General features: G+C 36.2%; 2 protein-coding genes and 3 non-coding genes across 5 annotated transcripts; 2 read left to right on the top strand and 3 right to left on the bottom strand.

Annotated features, from left to right (window-relative positions):
• The first annotated feature begins 157 nt into the window (after window positions 1-157).
• trnai-uau (transfer RNA isoleucine (anticodon UAU)) lies at window positions 158-251 on the top strand. Its single transcript has 2 exons — window positions 158-195; window positions 216-251. It is a non-coding gene; the product is annotated as a tRNA-Ile (tRNA).
• An 872-nt stretch (window positions 252-1,123) lies between these two features.
• trnai-uau (transfer RNA isoleucine (anticodon UAU)) lies at window positions 1,124-1,217 on the bottom strand. The gene is made up of 2 exons: window positions 1,180-1,217; window positions 1,124-1,159 (listed from the first exon to the last, which is right to left on the bottom strand). It is a non-coding gene; the product is annotated as a tRNA-Ile (tRNA).
• A 351-nt stretch (window positions 1,218-1,568) lies between these two features.
• On the top strand, window positions 1,569-1,662 carry trnai-uau (transfer RNA isoleucine (anticodon UAU)). The gene is made up of 2 exons: window positions 1,569-1,606; window positions 1,627-1,662. It is a non-coding gene; the product is annotated as a tRNA-Ile (tRNA).
• A 1,763-nt stretch (window positions 1,663-3,425) lies between these two features.
• LOC133991980 (myelin and lymphocyte protein-like) lies at window positions 3,426-9,572 on the bottom strand. Its single transcript, XM_062430610.1, has 4 exons — window positions 9,480-9,572; window positions 4,594-4,761; window positions 4,296-4,424; window positions 3,426-3,500 (listed from the first exon to the last, which is right to left on the bottom strand). Exons 1-4 carry the CDS (start codon window positions 9,570-9,572, stop codon window positions 3,426-3,428), a joined length of 465 nt encoding a protein of 154 aa, XP_062286594.1.
• A 3,194-nt stretch (window positions 9,573-12,766) lies between these two features.
• On the bottom strand, window positions 12,767-21,070 carry LOC133991979 (myelin and lymphocyte protein-like). The gene is made up of 4 exons (XM_062430609.1): window positions 20,984-21,070; window positions 14,613-14,777; window positions 14,042-14,185; window positions 12,767-13,550 (listed from the first exon to the last, which is right to left on the bottom strand). The coding sequence occupies exons 1-4, from the start codon at window positions 21,068-21,070 to the stop codon at window positions 13,476-13,478; spliced, it is 471 nt and encodes a 156-aa protein (XP_062286593.1). The 3' UTR covers window positions 12,767-13,475.
• Between the last annotated feature and the right edge of the window lie 1,353 nt (window positions 21,071-22,423).

Genomic DNA, 22,423 nt, shown 5'->3' with positions numbered 1-22,423 from the left:
TCTTTGATTATTTTTCCTTACATACAATAGCTATAAGTAGCTTCAGATTGTGACTGTTGTATAAATGATACACCCATCGCATTAAGGTGATAAAGAGGCAGACGAATCAACACACACACATAAAGGAGGCTCATATTAGCTGAAGCAGCAAGAACAAGCTCCAGTGGCGCAATCGGTCAGCGCGCGGTACTTATAAGACAGTACACTGTAGAGCAATGCCGAGGTTGTGAGTTCGAGCCTCACCTGGAGCAGTTCTGTACTTTATTAGACAATATGGTGTTGGTATATGTTAGCAGCACATATGAAATACATCTCAAGTGTGAACTAGGCTAAATAATGGAAAACCTCCATGATGCCATATAACATAATGCTATTAAAGATTAGAGATATTCAAACATGATGACAAATGTAAAGTGCCTGTGACAATATTGATTAGGACAATGAACAACCAAATTAAGTGGCTAACCAAAAGTCCTTGATGGTGAGTAGATGGGAAGATGTGTGTGGTGTTTAACTGTGAAATTATACACTGATTGACTCAAGGTGACAAAAAGACACACACATATAGAGGAGGCTAACATATTTAGCTAAAGTAATGGAAATAAGCTCCAGTGGCGCATGCTTATAAGACGCTGTAGAACAATGCCGATGTTTTGAGTTCGAACCTCACCTGAAGCATTTCTGTAGTTTCATATATATGATAGAGGTAATATCACTCATACTTGATGTCATTGAATTTAAGGAAGTTTTGAGACATCCAAGATTTAATGTCAGTGAGGCAGGATTTAAGTTAATCTAGACTGTTCAGATCTGAGGGTTTTAATGGAAAATATAGCTGTATGTCATCAGCATAACAGTGATAAAACACATCATGGTTCTGTATAAGTTGGCCAAGAAAGATAAAGCAAACAAAAGCAGTCTTTCATCTGGGACAGTCCAAAATTGCACAGCTTAAGAGAAAGCCAAGTCAAAGTACAGACAGTTGAATATCATAGTTTTTCTCTTCAGCAAAAGTCCCAATGACATTTTCGTTACATTCTTAAACTATGTCATGACTTATTTCACAGTTTGTTTTTGTTGATACACTCATTTCTTCAACTTTGTGTCCCATAAAGTACAAAAATGCTCCAGGTGAGGCTCAAACTCACAACCTCAGCATTGCTCTACAGTGTACTGTCTTATAAGTACCGCGCGCTGACCGATTGCGCCACTGGAGCTCATTTATGTAAAAATGACACTTCAGCTGAACTTGTTGATCCTTCTGCTGCTTTATCACCTCAATTTAGTTTTTTATCGAAACACTTCTTTTTTTCATCTCAACCAAGCATAAAAGTTTTTTGCAATATTTCAACTTTTCTTTTTTTTCACAGTGTTTTTATACAAATAATAAAAAAAGAAACGTATAAACCTGGACTGCACATTCACATTGTTCCTATTAGTTTTATTTTTGTTAATTGTCTTTGAATAATGTTTATTTTTCATTTTGATGCTCTGCTCTCAGTGCATTAGTGTAGACATAGTGAAAAAACACTGTAGTATACTATGTACACAGTATCTTGGCCATGTAAGCTCCAGTGGCGCAATCGGTTAGCGCGCGGTACTTATAAGACAGTATGCTGTGAAGCAATGCCGAGGTTGTGAGTTCGAGCCTCACCTGGAGCATTTTGATATATGTACTCTTATGTTTATCAGAGCATTAGTCCATTATCGCACTGGACACATAGTCAGTTATCTGTCAATCATATCAAATGAACTATAGAAAGTAGTCTACATACTATACAGAGCTCTTGTTGACTTAGATCTGATCATTACACAATCAAATCATAACTGAATTAATGTAAAAATCTAAAGCAAACTCAAACTCTCAAGCCTTTGGTCTAATTATTGTTCTTCCCAACTTGTTTTGCAAAATGAGGCTTTGTTTCTGAACGTAGCTGTTGTTGCAGTTCCAGGACTCTTATCCTGCTTATCGACTTTAAATATTGAAAAGAATGAGGTCAATGTTTACCCACCTTCATTGTTTGACTTGATTTGTACACAAGATTAACAATGACACTGTGCTACACCTGTTCTCTCTCAGTAACTGAAACGATACGTTTGAGCGACTCTGAAAACTGAAATTAACTAGGTGAACTTTAATGGTAAAAATGGTATTCAAATAGTAAAACTATACAAATTTCATCCAGAGGTCTTATACATAAAAAAGATGTTGGCATTAATACAAGATGACAAAGAAAAAGCAATTGACAATATGAGTAATAATACAGTTGAGATACATTTTTTTACAGCTAAAACTTTATAGAAACTGAAGAGAACGTTGAATCTCAATTTCTATCTGTCTGATTTGTTTTGTTTTGTTAGAGAAAAATACTTAAATATATTTTGAGAGAAGGGAAAGGAGTTTATAGATGAGTTTTAGTCCACTCAAGTCACAAAAGACACATTTCTCAACACCTTTGCAGTTGCAACTAATGTTCTGGCTTTATTTGACAAGAACAAGAACAAGGTTTCTGCCAAGTGAGTGAAATTTCATATTTGGTGCTCAAAGACATTTTTAAAAATCCAACAGCAAACAATATCATGGTTTCTCTGGAGAATCCACACACTTTCACTGTTAGCTTTCTTTTGCCCAAGAAGAAATAGTCCCTATGAGAACTGGGGTATATAATCAGGAGTCAATCTGCTCAGTTAAATAAGTCTCTCTCACAAAATATCAAACCATTTCTTTAACTTCACAATGCTTCATTACCACCCAAACAATTATTCTTATTCAGTGTAACCTTATCCATTCTTTCCCAATTCAATTCTTTTCTTTGTTAAAGGTCATTAAGCATGTTTTAATCTCAACTCATCTTGAACAGGTGTACAACATTAACTTTCTCTGCACAACATTACTGTTAAAGGCTCAGCATAGACAATAAATCTAAAACATAAGATTTTCATTTACACTAGTAGAAACGTTGTATGTTGATTACTTTTGTGAGATAACTGAAATAACATTTCTCTAAAATAACTAAAGATATAAAACCCCTTTTTTTTTGTTAAACAAAAAATGATCAGTGGCTCAAAATTATGTTTTCCTATATGTTTGTTGTTTGTTAAATTGATCATTTAATCTTTTTAAAATGTGAATTTCATTTAATTTTGTTTCACATTTATCATTTCAGATTACACTTTTTTTAATTTATTTTTTTATGGTGCTCCGTCATAAAATCTCAACATTATTCATTATGAATCTAGTTGTGCTGTTTATGTATAAAAGAACATTGATCATGGCACAAAGGAGAACATTCTCCCTCTGTTGAATCTGAACAGGTTGATCACATGTGGGTAACTCAACCACACACACACACACACACACACGTACAGGGACAGCACAGCACAATATTTCTTGAACACACAGGTCTGTGATTCAGTGTTGCTCCTCAGAAGTTTTTCCACCTGATGGCGGACAGGATGGCGTGTATGAAGTAGAGGAGCGTGGCCAAGTAGGCGAACACCTGAAACACACAAAAATTGACACAGAGCAATGAGACTCAGAGCTAAAACATTCTGCCTATTGTGTTGACTGGTGTCAGCCAGTCAACACAATAATAATAATAATAATAATAATAATAATAATAATAATAATAATAATAATAATAATAATAATAATAATAATAATAATAATAATAATAATAATAATCATAATAATAATAATAATAATATCAGTGAACAAGTCTGAAAGAACTTCACACTTTCTGACTGTTGTCGTTTTACCGGGAGTTAAACTGGCAACTTCATGCTAATCATCATTTAGGCCGAAAAGTTCTGACTTTCACCCGCACCAAGGTCTTTGCAAATTTCAGGAAGTGCATTGCTGCCCATTAAAAACAACAACACGTTTGGTTTATGCAAATGGATTTGATGTGTGTTGATGTGTGTGGTGTTTATTTGCATGTAGAGTGGGGAAGTGGGAAACTGATCATAAGTGGTTACTCAAGGCCCTTTCTATTGCCAGGTGTGAGCTGATGTACTTACAACCAGGTCCATAGTTACACTATTTAACTCCTAATTTTTACATTTATGTTTGTAAACAGGATAAATAGATGAGATGGATGTTCATTAGTGATCTTAAAGGCGTGTTCAGCTAGAATGCAAGGCCAGTTTATTAACTAATCTATTTGTGTTTATTCACCCCAAATTTTCAGCATGTTTTTAGTTTGAACAGTTAGTCAATTAAAAAAATGTCAAAAGTAAACTATCCACAGAAATAAAAAGCACATGTTGTTAGTAAATTTAATATCAGTTCTCACCACAGCGGCGATGTCAATCTGATAGATTCTAAAGAGGATAATGGGTGATTTCAACAAGAGGGTGATGTAAGCCAGGATCACTGCGGCACTGAGGTAGAAGAACGCTGCCAGGCCGTGGTAAGCAAAGTCCTGAACACACACACACGCACACAGACACACACAAACAGAGAGAGAGAGAGAGAGATTATATACCATGACAACATGGCCACAGAGCATCACAGTTTCCTTTATTTTTGTTTCCTGTCTCATTCGCTCCTCTTTCTCACGTCATCTTTTCTCTCTCTCTCTCATGTCTTACAGCGGCAGCCCAGCCGGAGCTGTTCTTGTGACCCCCCGCTGCAAAGACGATCAACCAGAGGAAGGTCATGACGAAGCAGAAGACAGAGACGAACATCACCCAACCCAGAGGATTTGGAGGTTGCACATGTGTGGACGCTACCAAAATCCACACCAAGCCACCAAACACCTGCAGAGATGGAGGGAAGAAGACAGCATGTGTTATGATTTCTCACATTAACTTTTGTTCAAATTGACATTAAAGGAGTGCTGCAGTGATTTAGTACTTCAGTTAATTTGGGTGTACCTCTTTTTTCTTGAAAATTATTTTTGGAGGCATTTTTCCTCTTTTTTTGAGAGCACTTGGAGAGTCAAGAAAGATTGTTGTGTATAAAAAACTTTTCTCTACTTTCTGTGACACTCTTTGGACTGTTTCTGTTTTTTTCACTGTTCACTTATATTGTTGGCTTCTAAAATATTCAAATTTACTTGAGCATAGGTGCAGCTTTAAGTGCAGAGAGAGAAGCATCCCCCCTTTAAGACGCTATTTTCCACAAATTACATATATACGCAATTTAAAGCCACAGTATATCAGTTTTTTCCTCTCAATTTTAGTTGAAATGTGATCAACAATGTGTCTTGATATGGAGAGATTTTGTCAATGGCCCTTTGCCAGCGTCACCCCTTCTTACCAATCAGAGGAGGCCAAAAGTCAGTAATAGGAGCTCATGGGTGTCAATCAACACTTGAAGGCACATCTGCTACTAGCTGCTGGATGCCACTATTGCTTACTCAGCAGCAAGCTCATGATACTTACAATCGAAGAATTCTGTTGCAAAAGACTAAAGATTTAAATGAGATATTTTGCTCCAAAAATAAATTTAGAATATGCAACTGAAAAGACATTTTTAACTTGAGACTTCACAGCTATACTTAGTGTAGAAGTTGTACAGCATACTGGAGAATCTGTAGCACCCATGCTCATTATATTTAGGTAAAGATAAACTTGAATAAGAATTTTTAATTGGAAAAAATTGAGAAGACAAGACATTTCCAATGATATATTGTATAATTAGCATCTTGCAGTGCCTACTGTGATCCTGTGCTGCTCTGTAGAAGCTCATACACTGCAGAGTCCAATCAACCAAAATATTTCAATGAAATATGAAAATTACTTCAGTAAACTTGAACTATGATCTTTCAAAAACTGTAAAAGGCATGAAAAAAAATGTGAATACGGGCGCTAAAGTTAAATCTCTCAAGCTGGAGGGACTATATGTTGAACAATTTGACATCACAAAAAAAAGGGGGGGGAAAGATGAAAATATATTTTTATATTATAGAATTACGAGAACAAGTTTGATTTCTGATATGTGCAGAGAGTGTGAGTTATGTAAAACAAATATTTTCCTGTGATTATTTGAGCTTTCTGTTGTTCGTTCAATTCAAACAACATTACACACACCTGACTGTTTCAAAGCCATTTACCTGTTCACCTCAGTCACCTCCTTTATTTTCTAGCCATTTATTGATCGTCAATCTCCTTTTCTTTGTCCCACTTTGATAATTAAATGACTTGCTAAGATTAATGGAGTAACTCCCTGAAGACGTGAAATCCTACCAGCAGCAGAAAGCTGTTTTGACTCGCTAGGTTTCGTTGACTTAAGGAGAAAATCTTCCTCTGATCTGCATACAGACCCTAACCCTAACCCTAATTCAGTTATGTGTTTGCTTTTCTTCATTTTTCTGTTTGCTTATGTGATTCATGGCCAGCTCATACCGCAGCTCGATAAACCAGTTCTTAACTGGGATTGTACAGAAAAATGTAAGCTTAAGTTTACCAGTAAATATAAATCCATTGAGCTTTTTGCCAACAGTATATCTGTGTAAATCCGCTTCCACCCAGGTAATGTTTAATCAGTAACAAAGGTGACCTATAAAGCCCCATCTAAGTCAAAATAATGGTGTCTGAACAGCAGGAAGAGTCAACACACTGATAAGTCTTTTTAACAGTTCAGAGGTCTGATCAGAATCAGATCTGTGCTGAGGAACATATTCTCACTGCACACTTCCACTGTTTGTATATAGCACCCATCCACCTTTAAAATATCATGTCTGCATTAGAGTAAGGGTTAGGGTTAGGGTTGGGGTTAAAATGTAACTTATCTGGAATTCATACACGTTAAAACACAACCCAACAATAACCATAATCCACTTATTTTTAAACGAGTCTAGATCTGCCTGAGGCTTATTAAAACATTTGACTCCACGGAAAAACTCTGCTCAGCCAAAATGACTATAAAGGTCACAGAAGTTTGACTGCTGCATGGAAAAAAAACCTAATATATCGCACGGTATCTGCCGAGGGTTGGTAGACTTTTTGGACAGTCACACTGACTCAGCAATGATTTTACTGAGTTGTCACTTTGAAATATTGGAAATTGAAGACGCTTATGAATTTTACTATTACTGCCAAACAAAGATGGATGGAGTTACAGAACAGTTGTATTGTTTATTGTTGTGAAATAAATTGATTTCAGTATATTTGAATGTGTGTATGCAACAAGTTACAATAAGATAAGGCATGACCCTGTCTCAATTGAACATTTATTCAAAACACAAAGTTTTGCAGCCTTTTGTAAGACAACACCAAACAGACAGTAGACACACATCTCACTGAGCTATATGATCTGATCTATATAGTGAATTGCAAGATATCTTAAAACCTCTCAGTCCTCCCTTAAAACATAGTTCAATGTCTATGTTAGAAAGTGTTGAGTTTCTACCTATACATCTCTAAGACACTGCTTTCTGGGCTCTGAAACACTCCACACAGGGATACAAATCAGCTTCAAATGGCCTCAGGCAAGTGAAAACAGAAGAAAATTGTAAAAGTTAAAAAAGACTCAAACATAAAGGCCAAATGTGAGCTGCTGGTCACCATAAACCCATCTTATTCAACTGGCAGCCCGCAGTCCAACTCCGGCCCGGCAATCAAATCAGACCAGCTAGCCAATCAGTTCTGTTTACAAATACGTACAATTTAAAACCTGAAGAAGAATCACACAAATAAAAATTTTTGCCACAACAAAGCCAGCGGAGCGCTCTTTTGTAATGGAAACTAGTTCCTGGTCTACATGGTAGTATGTTTGGTGGTGATGTGCAAATGCAAAAAAAAAAGGAAGAAGCGCTTCTAGCTAGTTCATATTCAATTTAGATAACAAATGGTACAATGTCATTATCAACACTGAAAAAAGAAAAGTCGATGCTGAAAATAGTCAATTCATCAGCGACTGGAATGAGTAATATGTGTAGAGTAAAACTGCTGAGGGCAAGAGTCCAACCTGCGGAGGCACTTCAGAACAAAACCTCCCAGCTTTGATGCAGTTTATCCGTCAGATTTGGATGTTCGCCAGCAAACGCATTGTGTCAAGTGTACATACATAATGAGAATTATAGCTCAGGGAAATGTCTGGTCCCTGGTCTCTTAGCTTTCCGACAGTGAATAATATAGTTGAACTACAGTATGCTAGTCAGATTACTACATTCCTTTTTCATCCACATGTATGATGATGAAATTATGTAATACAATAAAAAAACATATCATATTCTTTCATTTAGCTTTTATGTCTTGATTTTCTAAAGACAAAAGTCAGTCATTGGGGTACAAGTGTATTTTTTAAAGAATTTACATTATTTTTTTAAGGTGAAATAAAGTTACTTGAACTGCTTTTTCCCCCTTTTCTCTTAATACACTGCAGTTATAGGGCTCAGTAACAACAACACTGGAAACATTGCAGTATATTGCAGTAAAAGTAACTTAAACAGTGGTCAACATGTAAAACAGGCAAGGCATATGTACGTAAGCCTGGATTTTGAAGAGACCCCACAGATGCAGAGAACAGTCTGAGACAACCATCTCAATAACCTATGTTAATCTTTTGCAGTATGGAAACATTTGTCTTGTGCTATCAAAACTTTTGCACAAAAGCTGTGAAGATAAATTGCCTCTTTTTAGCCTCTTTAGTCTTTTGGACATTCAGATGTGTGCAGTCCTGTCACCTGCTCTCAAGCAGCTCTGTGCACATCTTGATGCAAATACAGTAGGTGAAGCAGGGCACTGGTGACACAGAGCATGCATCCACATCACAACCCCTTTTGTTAATAAATGAAAGGCTAAAATAAACAACCTTAAATGAATTGAAGTCGATTTTTTAGATTAAAACACTTTCCTCTGGGCAGTTATATATCCAGCAGTCATATGAGCAGTTTCTATCTTTTGTCATCATTCAGGGAGAAGAAGTGTTGACCGCATTTCTTCATAGATCAGTAGCACAAAATACAATATGAGTGAAATGTGAGATGTGAAAAGATGTGTGTGGATGGGTTACCCCCCTCTCCACCATGTGAGGTTCTTTCTTCAAGTGAAATCTCCCATTTCAGCAAAGTACAAATTTTTATGCACTTTTGTTCCAAGAGTCACTTTTACCAGCACTCATTTCAAAACATCTTCTAATATTTATGAGTCATGAAATCATCACATCATGTTGATGTGAGTTGTAGAAGAAGAATTCATTTTATTTTTGGCTCTTATTTCAAAAATGTCAAAAAAGTTATCAGGGAAAAAGTCGAACATTACAGTTAATGCAAAAACTGTTAATAATGTGTCAACTGAAAAATGACCAATTTCACTTTTTATCCATCATTGAAAGCATTAATGTGGTATATTATTTTTTCACTTTAAAAGAAGCTCATCTAAATCATAATATTTCTTCTTCTTTTTTTCTTTTTAAATACTGTCTGCACAGTTTTAATGGAGTAAAATTACAGTTCAAACCACATTGAACAGATTCATCCCATAACTGAATTCAAGGTCAGCTTCTTTGTCCTCTGTCATTGTCCACTCACCAGTTCAGGCAGGTAAAATATATCCGGGGCTGTGGTGCATATCCCCAGTCCGCTGGGCAGGCTCCCCATAGGCTGAGCAGAATTTGCAGCCATCTTTGCCTGTTCTTTCTCCCGGTGCCGAGTCAACAGCCCTCTCCTCTGAACTAACGGGGCAGCAGAAGGTATTACAGACCCTTATAGGAAAGGTTAGTTTGCAGTCAAACCTGTTTGACTATCCCGGGTAAGAGATATCCCTTCCCACAGCAGATCCCTGTATTGGTACAAACACTAGACACACCCTTCATTTTTGCAGCACCTGAGGCTATGGGGTGTTTTACCCAGGTGCCCACTGAACAGATTTGGAAACAGCCAGAGGAGGCAAATGTTTTTTAACTGAAACTGAAAAAAACTTAAATATCTTCATTGTTGTTGCTGAGTAAAGAAACAGCTCACTAAATTTTAGGTTATACTAACTTTCTTCTTCAGACATATAAAGATAGTCTGCATGGAACAATAATGTGTGTCTGTATCATAACCGCTTAAACATCTTTAAAATGACATCTACTCCTTCTCCCTCAGTAAAATGTCCAATATCTATAAATCTACAGTATGTTATAGTTAACAGCTTGTTTCAATGCCCAGAAATGGACAAAAATGTCAATAAATGTTGCTTTAAATTGCAGATTTCCCAAACATAACAAATTAGGCTATACAGGGCAAATTTACATTGTGATGCACTGATCCCATGTAAACTGAATCCATAAAACCATGTAAAAAAAAAAAGGAAACAGGTGAGATGCATACACATTTCATGTTGGTGTACTGTTTTGCTCTGGGCAGCAGTGTTTGGAGAAGAGACTGTTCTGCTGATAATGAGACAAAACACACATAAATACAGACATGTATAGACAGAGTGCTGATGTTTGAAGCCACAATATCACTTTTGATAGTATTGTGATATATTTAGTGATAAAAGTAGCATTCTTTGCTGGAAAGTTGGAACATTCAAGCAAATTATCCAGTGAAAAAATGTATTACATAGTAGTAACAGCATTTTCTTGATAGTATAAAGTAAGTAAGTCAGGAGAGAAGGCAATAAAACCATCTATCTGGCTCATTAACAGCTTATTATCTCTTACTTATTATCTCACTTTAATTGATTCAGTTTACATAGTCCTGATTTAAAATCTGCTCTGGCTCAGGATATAATGAGGGTTCTTTATGTAGCGTTTTAATCAGTCAGTACTCATGGATATATATGCATAGATTCCACACACTTGTTTTTTTTATTTTCATTGTAGCCATATTATTAACACAATATGACAGAATATACTTTTAAAATTTAGGCTCAACTTTAATGTACTGTAGTAGTGTTATCCCACTGTTACTTTGTATTAAAAATAATTATTTTGGTATTTAAATCATCGTTTGTTTTGATTTTCATACATTACACATGAATGTCCAGTATTTTGTGACAACCAAAACTGCAAGAAAACTGATTGACTGATTGACAATCAGTTATGATGTAGAGCTAATAGACATCTTCCCACAGTATACTTGTAAGCATTCACAGAGGTGACTACCCCGGCGTTAAATTTGCTGCTGTCTACGTGTATATACAGTGAGTAGCAAGTTAACCATGAGATACAATTTCTGGATATTAGAAATAAAGCTTTGACATAAGAGTTGAAGTTTAAAACAAAATGCTATAAAGCTGTCAAATAAAAACAAAAACTATTGAGTACGTAAGTGTGTGAATCTATTTGTACAGTAATATAAAAGTAATAAAAATTGATAAACCTGTTTAAAAGTCTGTGCAGCTGCTGTGATTCTACGTCACATATTCTCTCTAAGTAGCAGAAATGCAATCTTTTTTTTATTTTTATTAAAAGCCCCCCACAATGACTTTTCATTTTATGGAAATATGTTTACTTGACTGTGGCGACTGTCACTGAGGCAAAAAGCAAAGTCTGCACAAAAGCTGCAATGTGTAAAAGTCCGATTAATTTATTTCATATCATCATATTCCAACAAAACACCTGTTAAAGTGAAATCATCTAAATATTTACATGTTGAAATATCTGCAAGTTTTTATGAAAATAACAAAGCAATAAATCATCCCAAGTCATGCATCTGCAGAGTTTATCAGCACCAACCTTTTCAAAAGATAGTCAAATAAAATAATATAAAATTAAAGCTATTGTATATGAATATGAATAAAGAAGAACAGTGGTCTTGAAGAGGGAGAGTTGTTTATCCTATATCCTTTACAGCGTTTATGTCATACGTTTATCTTTTGATCATCGTAAACATGCAGTAAATAATGGTTGGGTTAGGGTCAGGGTTAGGGTTAGGGTTAGGGTTGGGGTTAGGGTTAGGGTTAGGGTTAGGGTTAGGGTTATCTCCTTTCAGTCAAGTGTTGTGGATATTTCAGGTTTCAGGTTAATTAGCAGTTTAAATGTTCTGTGCTATACTACCTCTACTATAAATTCTACTATTAACTATATTTTTAGTGAAATGCTGTTATATCTTTTGTGCAAACAGTCCTTCAAGAAATACACAAATGTCCCTCTGCTGAGTGATGTTAGGCCAGAAAATGGTCTCTAGTGTCTTCAATAGTTCAACAGATGACAAATGTATTCAATTTCAATTTAAATGACTTTCAGCACTCTGCATTTACCAAATGTCCAGTTGAGACTGTTACAGGATAGGCCTGTTAGATTTCGATATTTTCTTATTAGCAACAAATCTCATCTCCCAAACAAACAATGTGTGTGTATCCAAAGCCTGATATATTTTACTCCTTTGTGCTGTAGACCTCCATTGTTGCCCAAAACTATTTAAAACACGTCATTGAACCACAACATCGGAGCCATTTCTTAACAAATTAACATGCACAAAATCTTCAGGGCCAAGAAACATGTAACCCACTGCAATGGTGTGGCTCATTGATGTGTTTCAGGTCATGTTATATTGGATTTACAGTAATTACGTGCTTCTGACTTGTTCCTATCAACATCCAAGTCATAATTATGGCGGCAAACTCCAACGTGGCACTTTAATACAGAAGAGCGTGAAAACCAAGCAAACATGGAAAGTGATCAAACACAGATTTAATAGATAAAATGTGATTTTCTTAATGCACAGAGCAGAGCAGAGTATGTAAATGATGTGCTCAACACAACATACACAGAACTATAGATTCATGAGAAACAAGATACTACCAACATCGTTTATCTATATGTGTGTAAAGTCATGATATCTCAGCCTCTGCTACTTCAACTTTGACTTTCCTTTTTCTACGATGTGTCTCACGAGTCAAGTGCAATACTAAATCCCTGGAGTACTTATTTAACATGTAAGCTGACCAGCTGGGGCCACCATTTGCTAGTAACTAACAAGACAGGCTTGTAAATATCTGAAAGGGTCAAATCACCAACCTTACCTACTGTGGTATCTAGTTTTGAATTAATTTGTCCAGGTTTTGAGGTAACCCTCTTTAAAAGTGTCTAATCTATGGAGCTTATACTTTTGAAATTCAGCAACATTGTCCTGGTCACTGTGGGTATCATTGAAAAAACCTGTGAACAATTTTATTCAAACTATTAGAAATAATGTGAGAGCTTGTTGTAATATACAGAACATATGGGGTTATTTTCATAGTTTAGGTGAACTGACCCTTTAAGGGTAAATGTCTCAATGTATTCTAATACAGTACCTACTCCTAAAGACTTTTGATTAATTATACACACTGATTAATTATACACACTTTCCTTATACCACATTTATTTCTGACTGACATTTTTTAACATTTATCAGTAACCTGCTTGTTTTCCGCTCATTCATTCATTAATTTGACATTTTAGCCCCTTGGTTGCTTTCACAGACCGCCTGAGATGAAAATAAAAAATAGTTTATTTTAAATGTCATTCTGTATTTAGTCCAGTAAAAGACCAGTTGGTTATTTGGTTTCTTCTGTTTTTGGTCCTCTGTGTGTTTGCTGTTGGTGGCATTTTTTTAGGACCTCCTCCATCGAATAGCAGAGAGGATGGTATGGATGAAGTAGACGAGAGTGGCCAAATGAGACATCACCTGAAAACAGAAACACACACACGGGTGATTGTCATCTAGAGGTAGACAGACAGAGGAATTATAAAGACCACAGGTGTCAACTATTTACTACTAAAAATCCTGTTTTTAGTTTTTTTTTCTCACCTCACAGCTACTTAAGAAGAAGAATGTCACAAAGTTTATTACTTTTTTTGAGTTTTACTTTATTTCTTTACCATGTATGACCCAATGTGAGATGAAACAATCAGAAATAATTTTTGCATGGTAGTTTCCCCACAATATATCTGTGTATTGAAGTACATGTGACTATAGTAGTTGGTAGGATGAGTAACTGTGTGTGTGTGTGTGTGTGTGTGTGTGTGTGTGTGTGTGTGTGTGTGTGTGTGTGTGTGTGTGTGTGTGAGAGCGAGAGAGAGAGAGAGAGAGAGAGAGAGAGAGAGAGAGAGAGAGAGAGAGAGAGAGAGAGAGAGAGAGAGAGAGAGAGAGAGAGAGAGAGAGTGTGTGTGTCATACCACTGCAGCAATGTCCAGATGGAAGATTCTTTGAAATGCCTGGTTGTTAATTGACGAAGCACTTCCTAGTATAAAGGTGATGTACGCCAGAACCACAGATGCACTGAGGTAGAAAACCACAGCCACAAAATGATAACCCACATCCTGCAGTGGGAAGGATGGGGGGAGGAAGGGGAGGAAAATACAGAAAGACAGCGAGAGAGACAGGGAGGAAGAGGACAAAAAGGAAAGATTGGAAAGAGGGAGTGAGAAGTAAACAGAGGATTGGTTGGAGAGGAAAAAAATCAAAAAACAAATGAAGAGAAAGAGAGGATAGACAGATAATAATCAGCAAAAAGAGGAAGTTGAGCAGAGGAAAGTGGAGACAGGTGTGGGTGAAGGGAGGAAATCAGTGAAAGACATAATGAGGGAAGGAAGGAGAAAAGTAACTGTTGATTAACTTTATTTACTACAAACTTTACAAAAAATGTAATACATTTTGAATGGACAAAAAGAACAATGACAGCCACTAATGTCATGAGACTGTTGATCTATCCAATTAGCCAATTGGCAGGTGGTGGGCGTGTCTTACCAGGGAGGGCCACATGCTGGACTGATTGCCTCCACAGAGGAAGATGAAGAACCAGACTGTCGTCATGATGAAGCAGAAGATAGAGACGAACATCACCCAGCCCAGAGGATTTTCTGGCTGGATGCGAGTCGATGCCACCAGCATCCAGACCAAACCCCCGAACACCTGCAGGATCACACCGATGAGGAAGGGAGACACAGATGGATTTGAATTTTTTTTTTAGCTAGTGTCCAGTCTAGATTTGATTATAAGTCTTCAAATCTTATGAATGGATCGATCATTTCCACAATATAATACAATACAGGATATTTAGGCATTTATAATGTATGATTGAATGGTCAACAAAGCTACTTATGATTCTCTCTGTCCAAATTGACTATGGACTACAGTGTCCAGCCTTAAAAGTTGTACTCAATTATGTTTTGCATTTTCATGAAATTAGAAGAGTTACAAGAGACAGATTAGAAAAATAATTATTAAAATCTACGCAGCACATCTGAGATATGTCCTAGTATGTGTCAAGCTGCTACATTTCCCATAATGCAACTCAACTGCATCTCTCACTGTAGACACTTTCATGACTGGTGACAGCGCCTGTCGTCCAAATTCCACTTTTCCAGTTTATAACCTGCTGTGTGTTTCTGATAATAAAGAAAATGTCTCTAATTCCAAGATAAGATAACTCTGATGACTGTTTGAACTGCTACCTCTCCTCATGAGCAAGTAAACTGACCATGTGTAAAATTGGTGGAGTGCCCCTTTGAAATAAGGGTTGGGTCAAACCACTACCTTTCAAAAACACACACACACACACACACACACACACACACACACACACACACACACACACACACACACACACACACACACACACACACACACACACACACACATGTTTACTTGGGGCATTTTTGAGGTATTTGCATAGACTTACATTAATTTCCTAGAGACGTATGTTAACCCTAACTATACCCTTAACCACTGACCCAGTATTTTACCAATTGGGGAAACAGCGTTTGTCCCCAGTTGCACAAACTTCCCCCAGTCAACTGGTTTTAAGTCTGGTTTGTGTCCCTGAAAGTGATTTAAGTCATACACACACACACAGTTGCCACTCTCAAGTGTATTTTCGGTCTTTTTCTCTCCACCTTTGACAAACACTCTGCTCTAAAGAGCCTTTGGCAATTTGATACATGAACCTCCAGCATGTGATCCACGATAAGAGGCACTTCAAAATGCTATTATTATTAACATTAAGATATTGATTAGGTAACAGATAAATAAGTACAGATAAGACGTTTTCTTAATGTCACAATAGGCCCTTTTTAACAGAAGACAATTAGAAAGCTGAATTCCATTTAGCCGCTCCAGTTTCGGGATCTTGGTATCATGTGTGCTGATTCACTGTCACACTGTCATGGCTCACTGGGACACTTAAATAGAATGAAGCCTTTGTTTTTTTTTTATTTATTAGTAACACACCTGTGCCATTAAGCCTTCAATAATCAGATGTGCAGCAGAATACACCTGGAGCAAACACTTGCAAGGTCTCATTCAGATTCAAACTAGCAGCTTGTGCTTTCTAAAGAGGACATCTGCCAAAACTGCAACAACAAATAATCCCAAAGAAAATAACTGCCCCTCACTTTACTGGGAGAAGGAAATTATAACACATTCAATATGGGAAACAAAATTGCCTTCTTTCATTTTGTACTTACTGCTGCGCAGTGATTTTGTTTATTTTCAGGTTTACTTGAGAAAATCTTAAAGACACCCTCCAGACATGTTTTAAGTACATAAAAATACTCTGATTGAAATCATAATTTGTGTCGTCATTAAAAATAAATGAATATAAAAGTTTAAAAATGTAATTGCTGGCCAAAAGATGCCTCTTACTCCACTGAAAAGTCCATTCTCAGTGAATAAAGTGTATATACACTGAGAATGACTTCAAGTTTCCACATCACACTGGTGTTAGTTGCATTCTGGACCACAGTTTTGTTTTGTTGGTGAGCATAGATAAATGTTTTCCCCTTCAGCAGATGAATGTGAAAACAGTATTTTAGTTTTAAACGCATTATTCTGCACAGCTCAAACGCTCAACAGTAGGAACAATAAGAAAAACACATTTTTGACTTTAAAGTAAACAGGGGCATTTGAAATATATGTCACCACAGCATTCAGTGTTATATCTTTGTAAAGGGAAAACATTCAATCTAATTTACAGAAATTAAACCTAAATTAATTAAATTTGTATTCTTGAATGTTGGTGAAAGAGCTAAATACACCCAATCAATTACTTTATTCAGCTGTCTCAATATGAAAGCTGGTAAATGGAAGTGAAATGCAATGCATCATTTAATTTCTGTAAATGAGATTTCGATTAGCTGTGTAAACACAAATTCAAAGCCGGGTAGTCTATTCATTATCTGGCCACTATGCATTTTTATTAAGTTCAGCATCTAATGTTCAACCAGATCACATGTAAAGAACGTGCTACGCCCTGAATTCAACAATAGACCTGCACACCTGGTAGTTCAAATATTTTCATAGCATGAAACATGATTTTTCGCCCCATGAGAAAGACATTTTTTCCTCTCTTTGTGACAATATTATTTCTAAATCTGCTTGTTCCAACATTTCATTGAATCTATATGATGTTTACACTTAGAGATTTTTTCCCCCTCAAACAAGATCTCATGATTTCCTTGCACAATCATATCAAAAGTACATTTCACAGATGTGTTATATATTTTATTTCCCCAAATTACACCTTGGAAGAATTTAAAAAAGTTGCCCTCTTGATTTGAATTAAACAGTTTATCTATATAACTTGAAGAGTAAAATGGATGGTGGAGAAAACTTGCCTTTTTTATACGATCAGTTTACCATTTTATTATATAAATGTAGTAAAACTACTTAACTACTCTACAACATATATGTTTAAACAAGATCACATTTGTCAAGCAATTTTTCTGTTCATACTAATATAAAACAAACTTTAAAGTATGTTTATAATGGGAAAATGTGTTTTCAATTCAATTCAGTTATAAATGATCTGGTTTAAAGCAAGTCATGGTGACATTCAGTGATGAAATAAGGTGTAACAGCCTTTCTGTGTTGTTTCTTTGATGGGAAAAAGCCACATCAGTCAAATACCAGAGCATTGAGAAAGTGAGATAGAGAGGTGAGCAAACATCTGAAGCAATAGTTAATTACTGTGAAAAACTGCATTACTTCATACATGTTGTGGTATCAGCAAATATTACATAAGCCTTATTTATACTAATCCATATCAGACTTCTGCCATCTATCTCCATACCACAGGACCATTATCCATTCATATCCACTCTTTTCCATGTCAAAGGTATTTGGCCTGGAGCCCATTAAATGTCCACAGAAATGTCTCAAGAGTACACCACACATAGCGCAAGGTGGCTCTGAACAGTTTGGAGCTGTAAATGGATTTTAAATGCAACCTGCCAAAAAAAAAACAACCTGTTTAACTGACTTCTCATTTAATCATCAGTTCCTCATCCTCTTTGCAGTCAATATTGTGTCAATGTTATTATTATTTAAAGTGGATTAATAGTTTAGTATTGTTAGAATGAGGAAGAAATATATTTGGGGAAATATCAGAAATGCTTTGTTTCCCTTGGCCGATGGTGCCACACTGTACTAAACAAAGACAACATTTATTAAAAAAAACCTGCTGTAGCTAAGAGACAGACAGTGCTTCACTAACAGGGATGTTGAAGATCAACGCCAACTGACAGGCGTGGTACATTTTAATGTTTGTTTAGTGCCGTGTTCAACAAACTGAGGTGCAGGACAAGACATGTATTTATGTTTGTAAGTTGGGTAAGAAGGAGACTTTAACCGAAAACCTAATGTGTGTTTCTGTTCAGAGTCTGTGGCTCATGTGTTGTGTAGCAGGATGTTATCAGCTTCAGTGTGACCCCCTGCTCTTCCTAAAATCGAAACCGAGATTCGAGATTTGATTTGCTGTATTGAAATAAGGATTCCAGCTACGCAAGCAGATGATACAACATTATTTAATTGAGATCATTTAAAACTACAGGGAGCCAACATCACGCCAAATAATTTAAAATATAGATTTTTTTCCCTTTTGGTTTCAGGACAAGTGATTAACAGAGCAGATATGTAGGCCCACTGTCTGCTGTAGTAGACATAAAAAGGCAGTTTAATTTCTGTTGGACTTTAAACATCTATATAAAACTGTCAAACCACTCATGAAGTATAATCCACTTCTCTTCTGTTGATCTGTATGCCAGTGCAGCTTCAGAGCTATGAGGAGGAGCCACAAGGGGCGGGGATTTGGTCATTAAAACATACATTTTCAGTGGAGCACTTCTTTAAATCAGTCGACCCCATCTTAAAGTAACCCATAATGTTTGTTGGAAATTACTGCCAGCTAAAACACTTAATTTGTTGTCCTATTGTTCACAGTGGTTCATTTTCAGGTATCACTGGTCTGGTTTAAATAAATATGTAGTTTCCATTTAAATTTCCATATTACATGTTTTCCATAATTGGTCTTATCTGAACTGCTGAATTAATTTTCACACAATGCCACTGCTTGTATGTGTTGTGTCATTGTGAAAAAGGATTTGAATAGTGATGGCACATTTTAATAATGTCGTCTTGCTTAATATGTCTCCATCTGAACTTTCTTTGTTTGATATTGTTTTATTCCAAGAAAATTACAAACTCCAACCGGAAGGGGTTAACAGTTAACCAGTACCTCATACTTGAGAAACCAGTTATATCGTGAAAAGGTACACTGGCCATCAGACAGAAAAAAAAAAGATCCTAGTAAGCAAGTAAACCAAGATAACAGGTTTAGATTTGCACCTCCCTTTGCTAAGTAGGGCTTTTTGTCCACTTGTGTCACACAGATTTAATCTTCAGTTCCCTACACAGAAACCACATATATTCTATAGCAGTTTATGAATTATTCATTTTAAAATGAGATTTGTTTTAAGTTGATTCAATAGAATAAAACAGAATTGAACCAGATAGGGTAATTATCTTGTATTCCACCTCCACAGATTATCTCTTACATATTAGAGCAGATGTACGAGATAAGCAAGAACAAATGTAGATGTATTTAATGCCCACATAAATGCAGGTGTTTACAGTTTTATTAGTGTAAAACTTAACATAAGGGACTTCCCATATTAGACTGAAAACTATTATTGTAATCTAAAACTTTATTGTAATGTAACATATTATAGACTATGTTAGTTTTATATATATATATATATATATATATATATATATATATATATATATATATATATATATATAATAATTAAGGTTTTATTAAACAGTTTGGAATAACACTCTAACATAGTCTATAATATGTCACATTCCAACAGGATATATAACATCCTGTCACCAAGGAATTAAAGAACATGCATCATAAATTGATTATATATTATAATGAAATGTACCTCCAGGATTAGTTGTGGATTCAAATTCCAAAGACTTAAAACATTTAGTTTCAAAGCAGTGTGCATTGTTTGCATTGGTAATGTTGAGGTAAATTGCTCCATTTCACAAAATGTTCCCACAAATGTGACATATTTTCTGTTATATTGATGCAAAGCTGCTGTTTAAAAAAAAAAGGGAATTCCATAATTACAATTCTCAGTGAGACTGTAAAATGATCAACAGTAATGTTCATAGACAATATATAGACTTCATATATTAATTCAAACACTTTTCAACCCAATTTTTTTGGTATTTGTTCTTTGTTGCATGACTGACTGTAGTTGCTATTTTTTCTGTTGCTATGGCAACGTATGTTCGTCACTGGCAACAAATTTGCCCTATAGGGACAACTCTCAATATAAACTTTACTGTTTGCTTAACTTGTTCTCTGCCAGTAATTATGAATTAAAATAGTAGATGAAGGGGTAGATATGAGCTGCTCTGAACACCTAATAAATCCATTTGATCATCTTATTCCTCCATGCTTTTGGTTCAAACCCAACCTATTTGTAATCTTCACAGTTGGTTAGCTGGTCACTCTGCTATGTGTTGGCTCCACTGATCAAACACTGATGCCTGCTGACCAACATAAGACAGATCCCTATCTGAAGGGAGACTCGCCTCAGTGGAGTAATGATGAGGAGGAGACAGATAGAGAAGAAAGGACACAAGATCACAATCTAAATGATGCCAACTTGAGTGAATTAGGAAGGAAGGAATAAAGAATAAGAGCCTGGTTTATGTTTCACCTGAGGGAGTTAAGTTGGAAAGAGTATTACCAAGACTACAAGGGATCTGTTCAACCAGAACAGAAGGAAAAACCCAAGAGGAAAGGAACTCGATGAGACACTCACAAACTCAAGGATGAAGAACACATCAGGAAGGGTGGTGAAGATCCTGAAGCCTGTGGGCAGAACGTCAACCGATGTTGAGGAGGCCATAGTCCAAAACAATGTGTGTATGTGTGTGATATCCGTAAGAATGAGATGCGTATCTTGTTTTAATCTGCTTTTTAAAGGCTGTCTTTCTCTTTTCTACTGCACCTCCCTCTATATCCTTTCCACTCCACCTACCCATCCATTCCTCTGTTCGACACTACCCGTTTGACAGGTACTTTTTGGCTTTGTTTGTGCAGCGGGAGGATGTCTCTGGTCTGTGTGTGTGTTTCTGTGTGCAGTTTCTATGTGTGTGCATGTGCCCTCATATGCTTACAGTGTTTGTGTGTGTGTGTCTCTAGGAATAGGAATAGACACCGTTTACATGCACACACAAAAGCGATTATGCAGCAACTAATGATGTCGAAACCTCATTTGTTATTGTTAATTAATAAAAACATGGATATTTTTACTCTCTACACTCTTTCTGTATTCATGCTTCAGTCTCGCATCTTAACTATTTTATACAATCAGTATTTATTATTTGCTGGTTTATTGTGCAGCGCCACACCGAACAACAATCTGTTGGTTTTTTTTAAAATTAAGCTCAAAATAAATCCAAACAAAATCTGTTAAAGATGCTGGAAAGGTCATGTGGATCTTTCCCTGGCTAGAAACATTTTCCCTGAAACGTAAAAGAAATAGAAAGCCCTATAAATGTATGTACAATTTACTGACAGTCTCTTTCTCTCAAGCCCTTACTGGATCAGAACACTATAACTTCCTTTCAGATTTTCTATAGGCTCATCATTGTGCTGTGGAATAGAGACTAAACAGGTGTGTCTTCTCCAAGGCGTTCGTAGGGATCTTCATTCCCTTCTCCAAACTGGATGTAATCTCCTTCTCCATTATCTGTGGGAACAGGCTGATACAACAACTGTTGCTTTGTTAGTGCAGTGTCAATCAAATGTTGCATTAATCCTCTCAGACATGGAATGCAACAACATCCACAAACGACTAGGATTGCACACATGATTCCTACTGATAACATCATTGTCTTAAGGGTCCCTGCTCATCTTCCAGACATATTTTATAAACCATCCTGTTAGAGCGTCTTCATAACCTGAATTCTCTGCTAATTCATCCGCCAGTGAGGTTAGACCTTCAAGAGCCTTTGTAATACTGCCGTCGGGTGCGAAGTTATTGGGAATGAAGGTACAACACATCTCTCCGAACATTTTACACACTCCGCCGCTATTAGCTAGTAACATATCCAGGGCCATTCTGTTCTGCCAGGTCATCAAACTAGTATTGTCCAATTGTTCATGAATACCTTTTATTGTATCGCGGGAGTGGTTAATGAATCGCTGTTGATTGTAATAGATGTAATTTATCCAGTCTATGTTCTTATTGATCGTA

This window comes from Scomber scombrus, chromosome 12, assembly GCF_963691925.1.
Source record: "Scomber scombrus chromosome 12, fScoSco1.1, whole genome shotgun sequence".
NCBI classification, from domain to species: domain Eukaryota; kingdom Metazoa; phylum Chordata; class Actinopteri; order Scombriformes; family Scombridae; genus Scomber; species Scomber scombrus.
The sequence above is the reverse complement of the archived record's forward strand: the minus strand, read 5'-3'. Positions and strand labels throughout refer to the sequence as shown.

Bases quoted from the DNA above. Each gene is read 5' to 3' on its own strand.
- LOC133991980 (XM_062430610.1), bottom strand. From the start codon at position 9,572: ATGGCTGCAAATTCTGCTCAGCCTATGGGGAGCCTGCCCAGCGGACTG. The intron at 4,762-9,479 runs GTGAGTGGACAA...CCATCTCTGCAG, and splicing joins TATTTTACCTGCCTGAACTG to GTGTTTGGTGGCTTGGTGTG. The intron at 4,425-4,593 runs GTAAGACATGAG...GTGTGTGTTCAG, and splicing joins GCTCCGGCTGGGCTGCCGCT to GACTTTGCTTACCACGGCCT.
- LOC133991979 (XM_062430609.1), bottom strand. From the start codon at position 21,070: ATGGCCTCCTCAACATCGGTTGACGTTCTGCCCACAGGCTTCAGGATC. The intron at 14,186-14,612 runs GTAAGACACGCC...TTCCCACTGCAG, and splicing joins CCAGCATGTGGCCCTCCCTG to GATGTGGGTTATCATTTTGT. The intron at 13,551-14,041 runs GTATGACACACA...TTCTGTTTTCAG, and splicing joins ATCTGGACATTGCTGCAGTG to GTGATGTCTCATTTGGCCAC.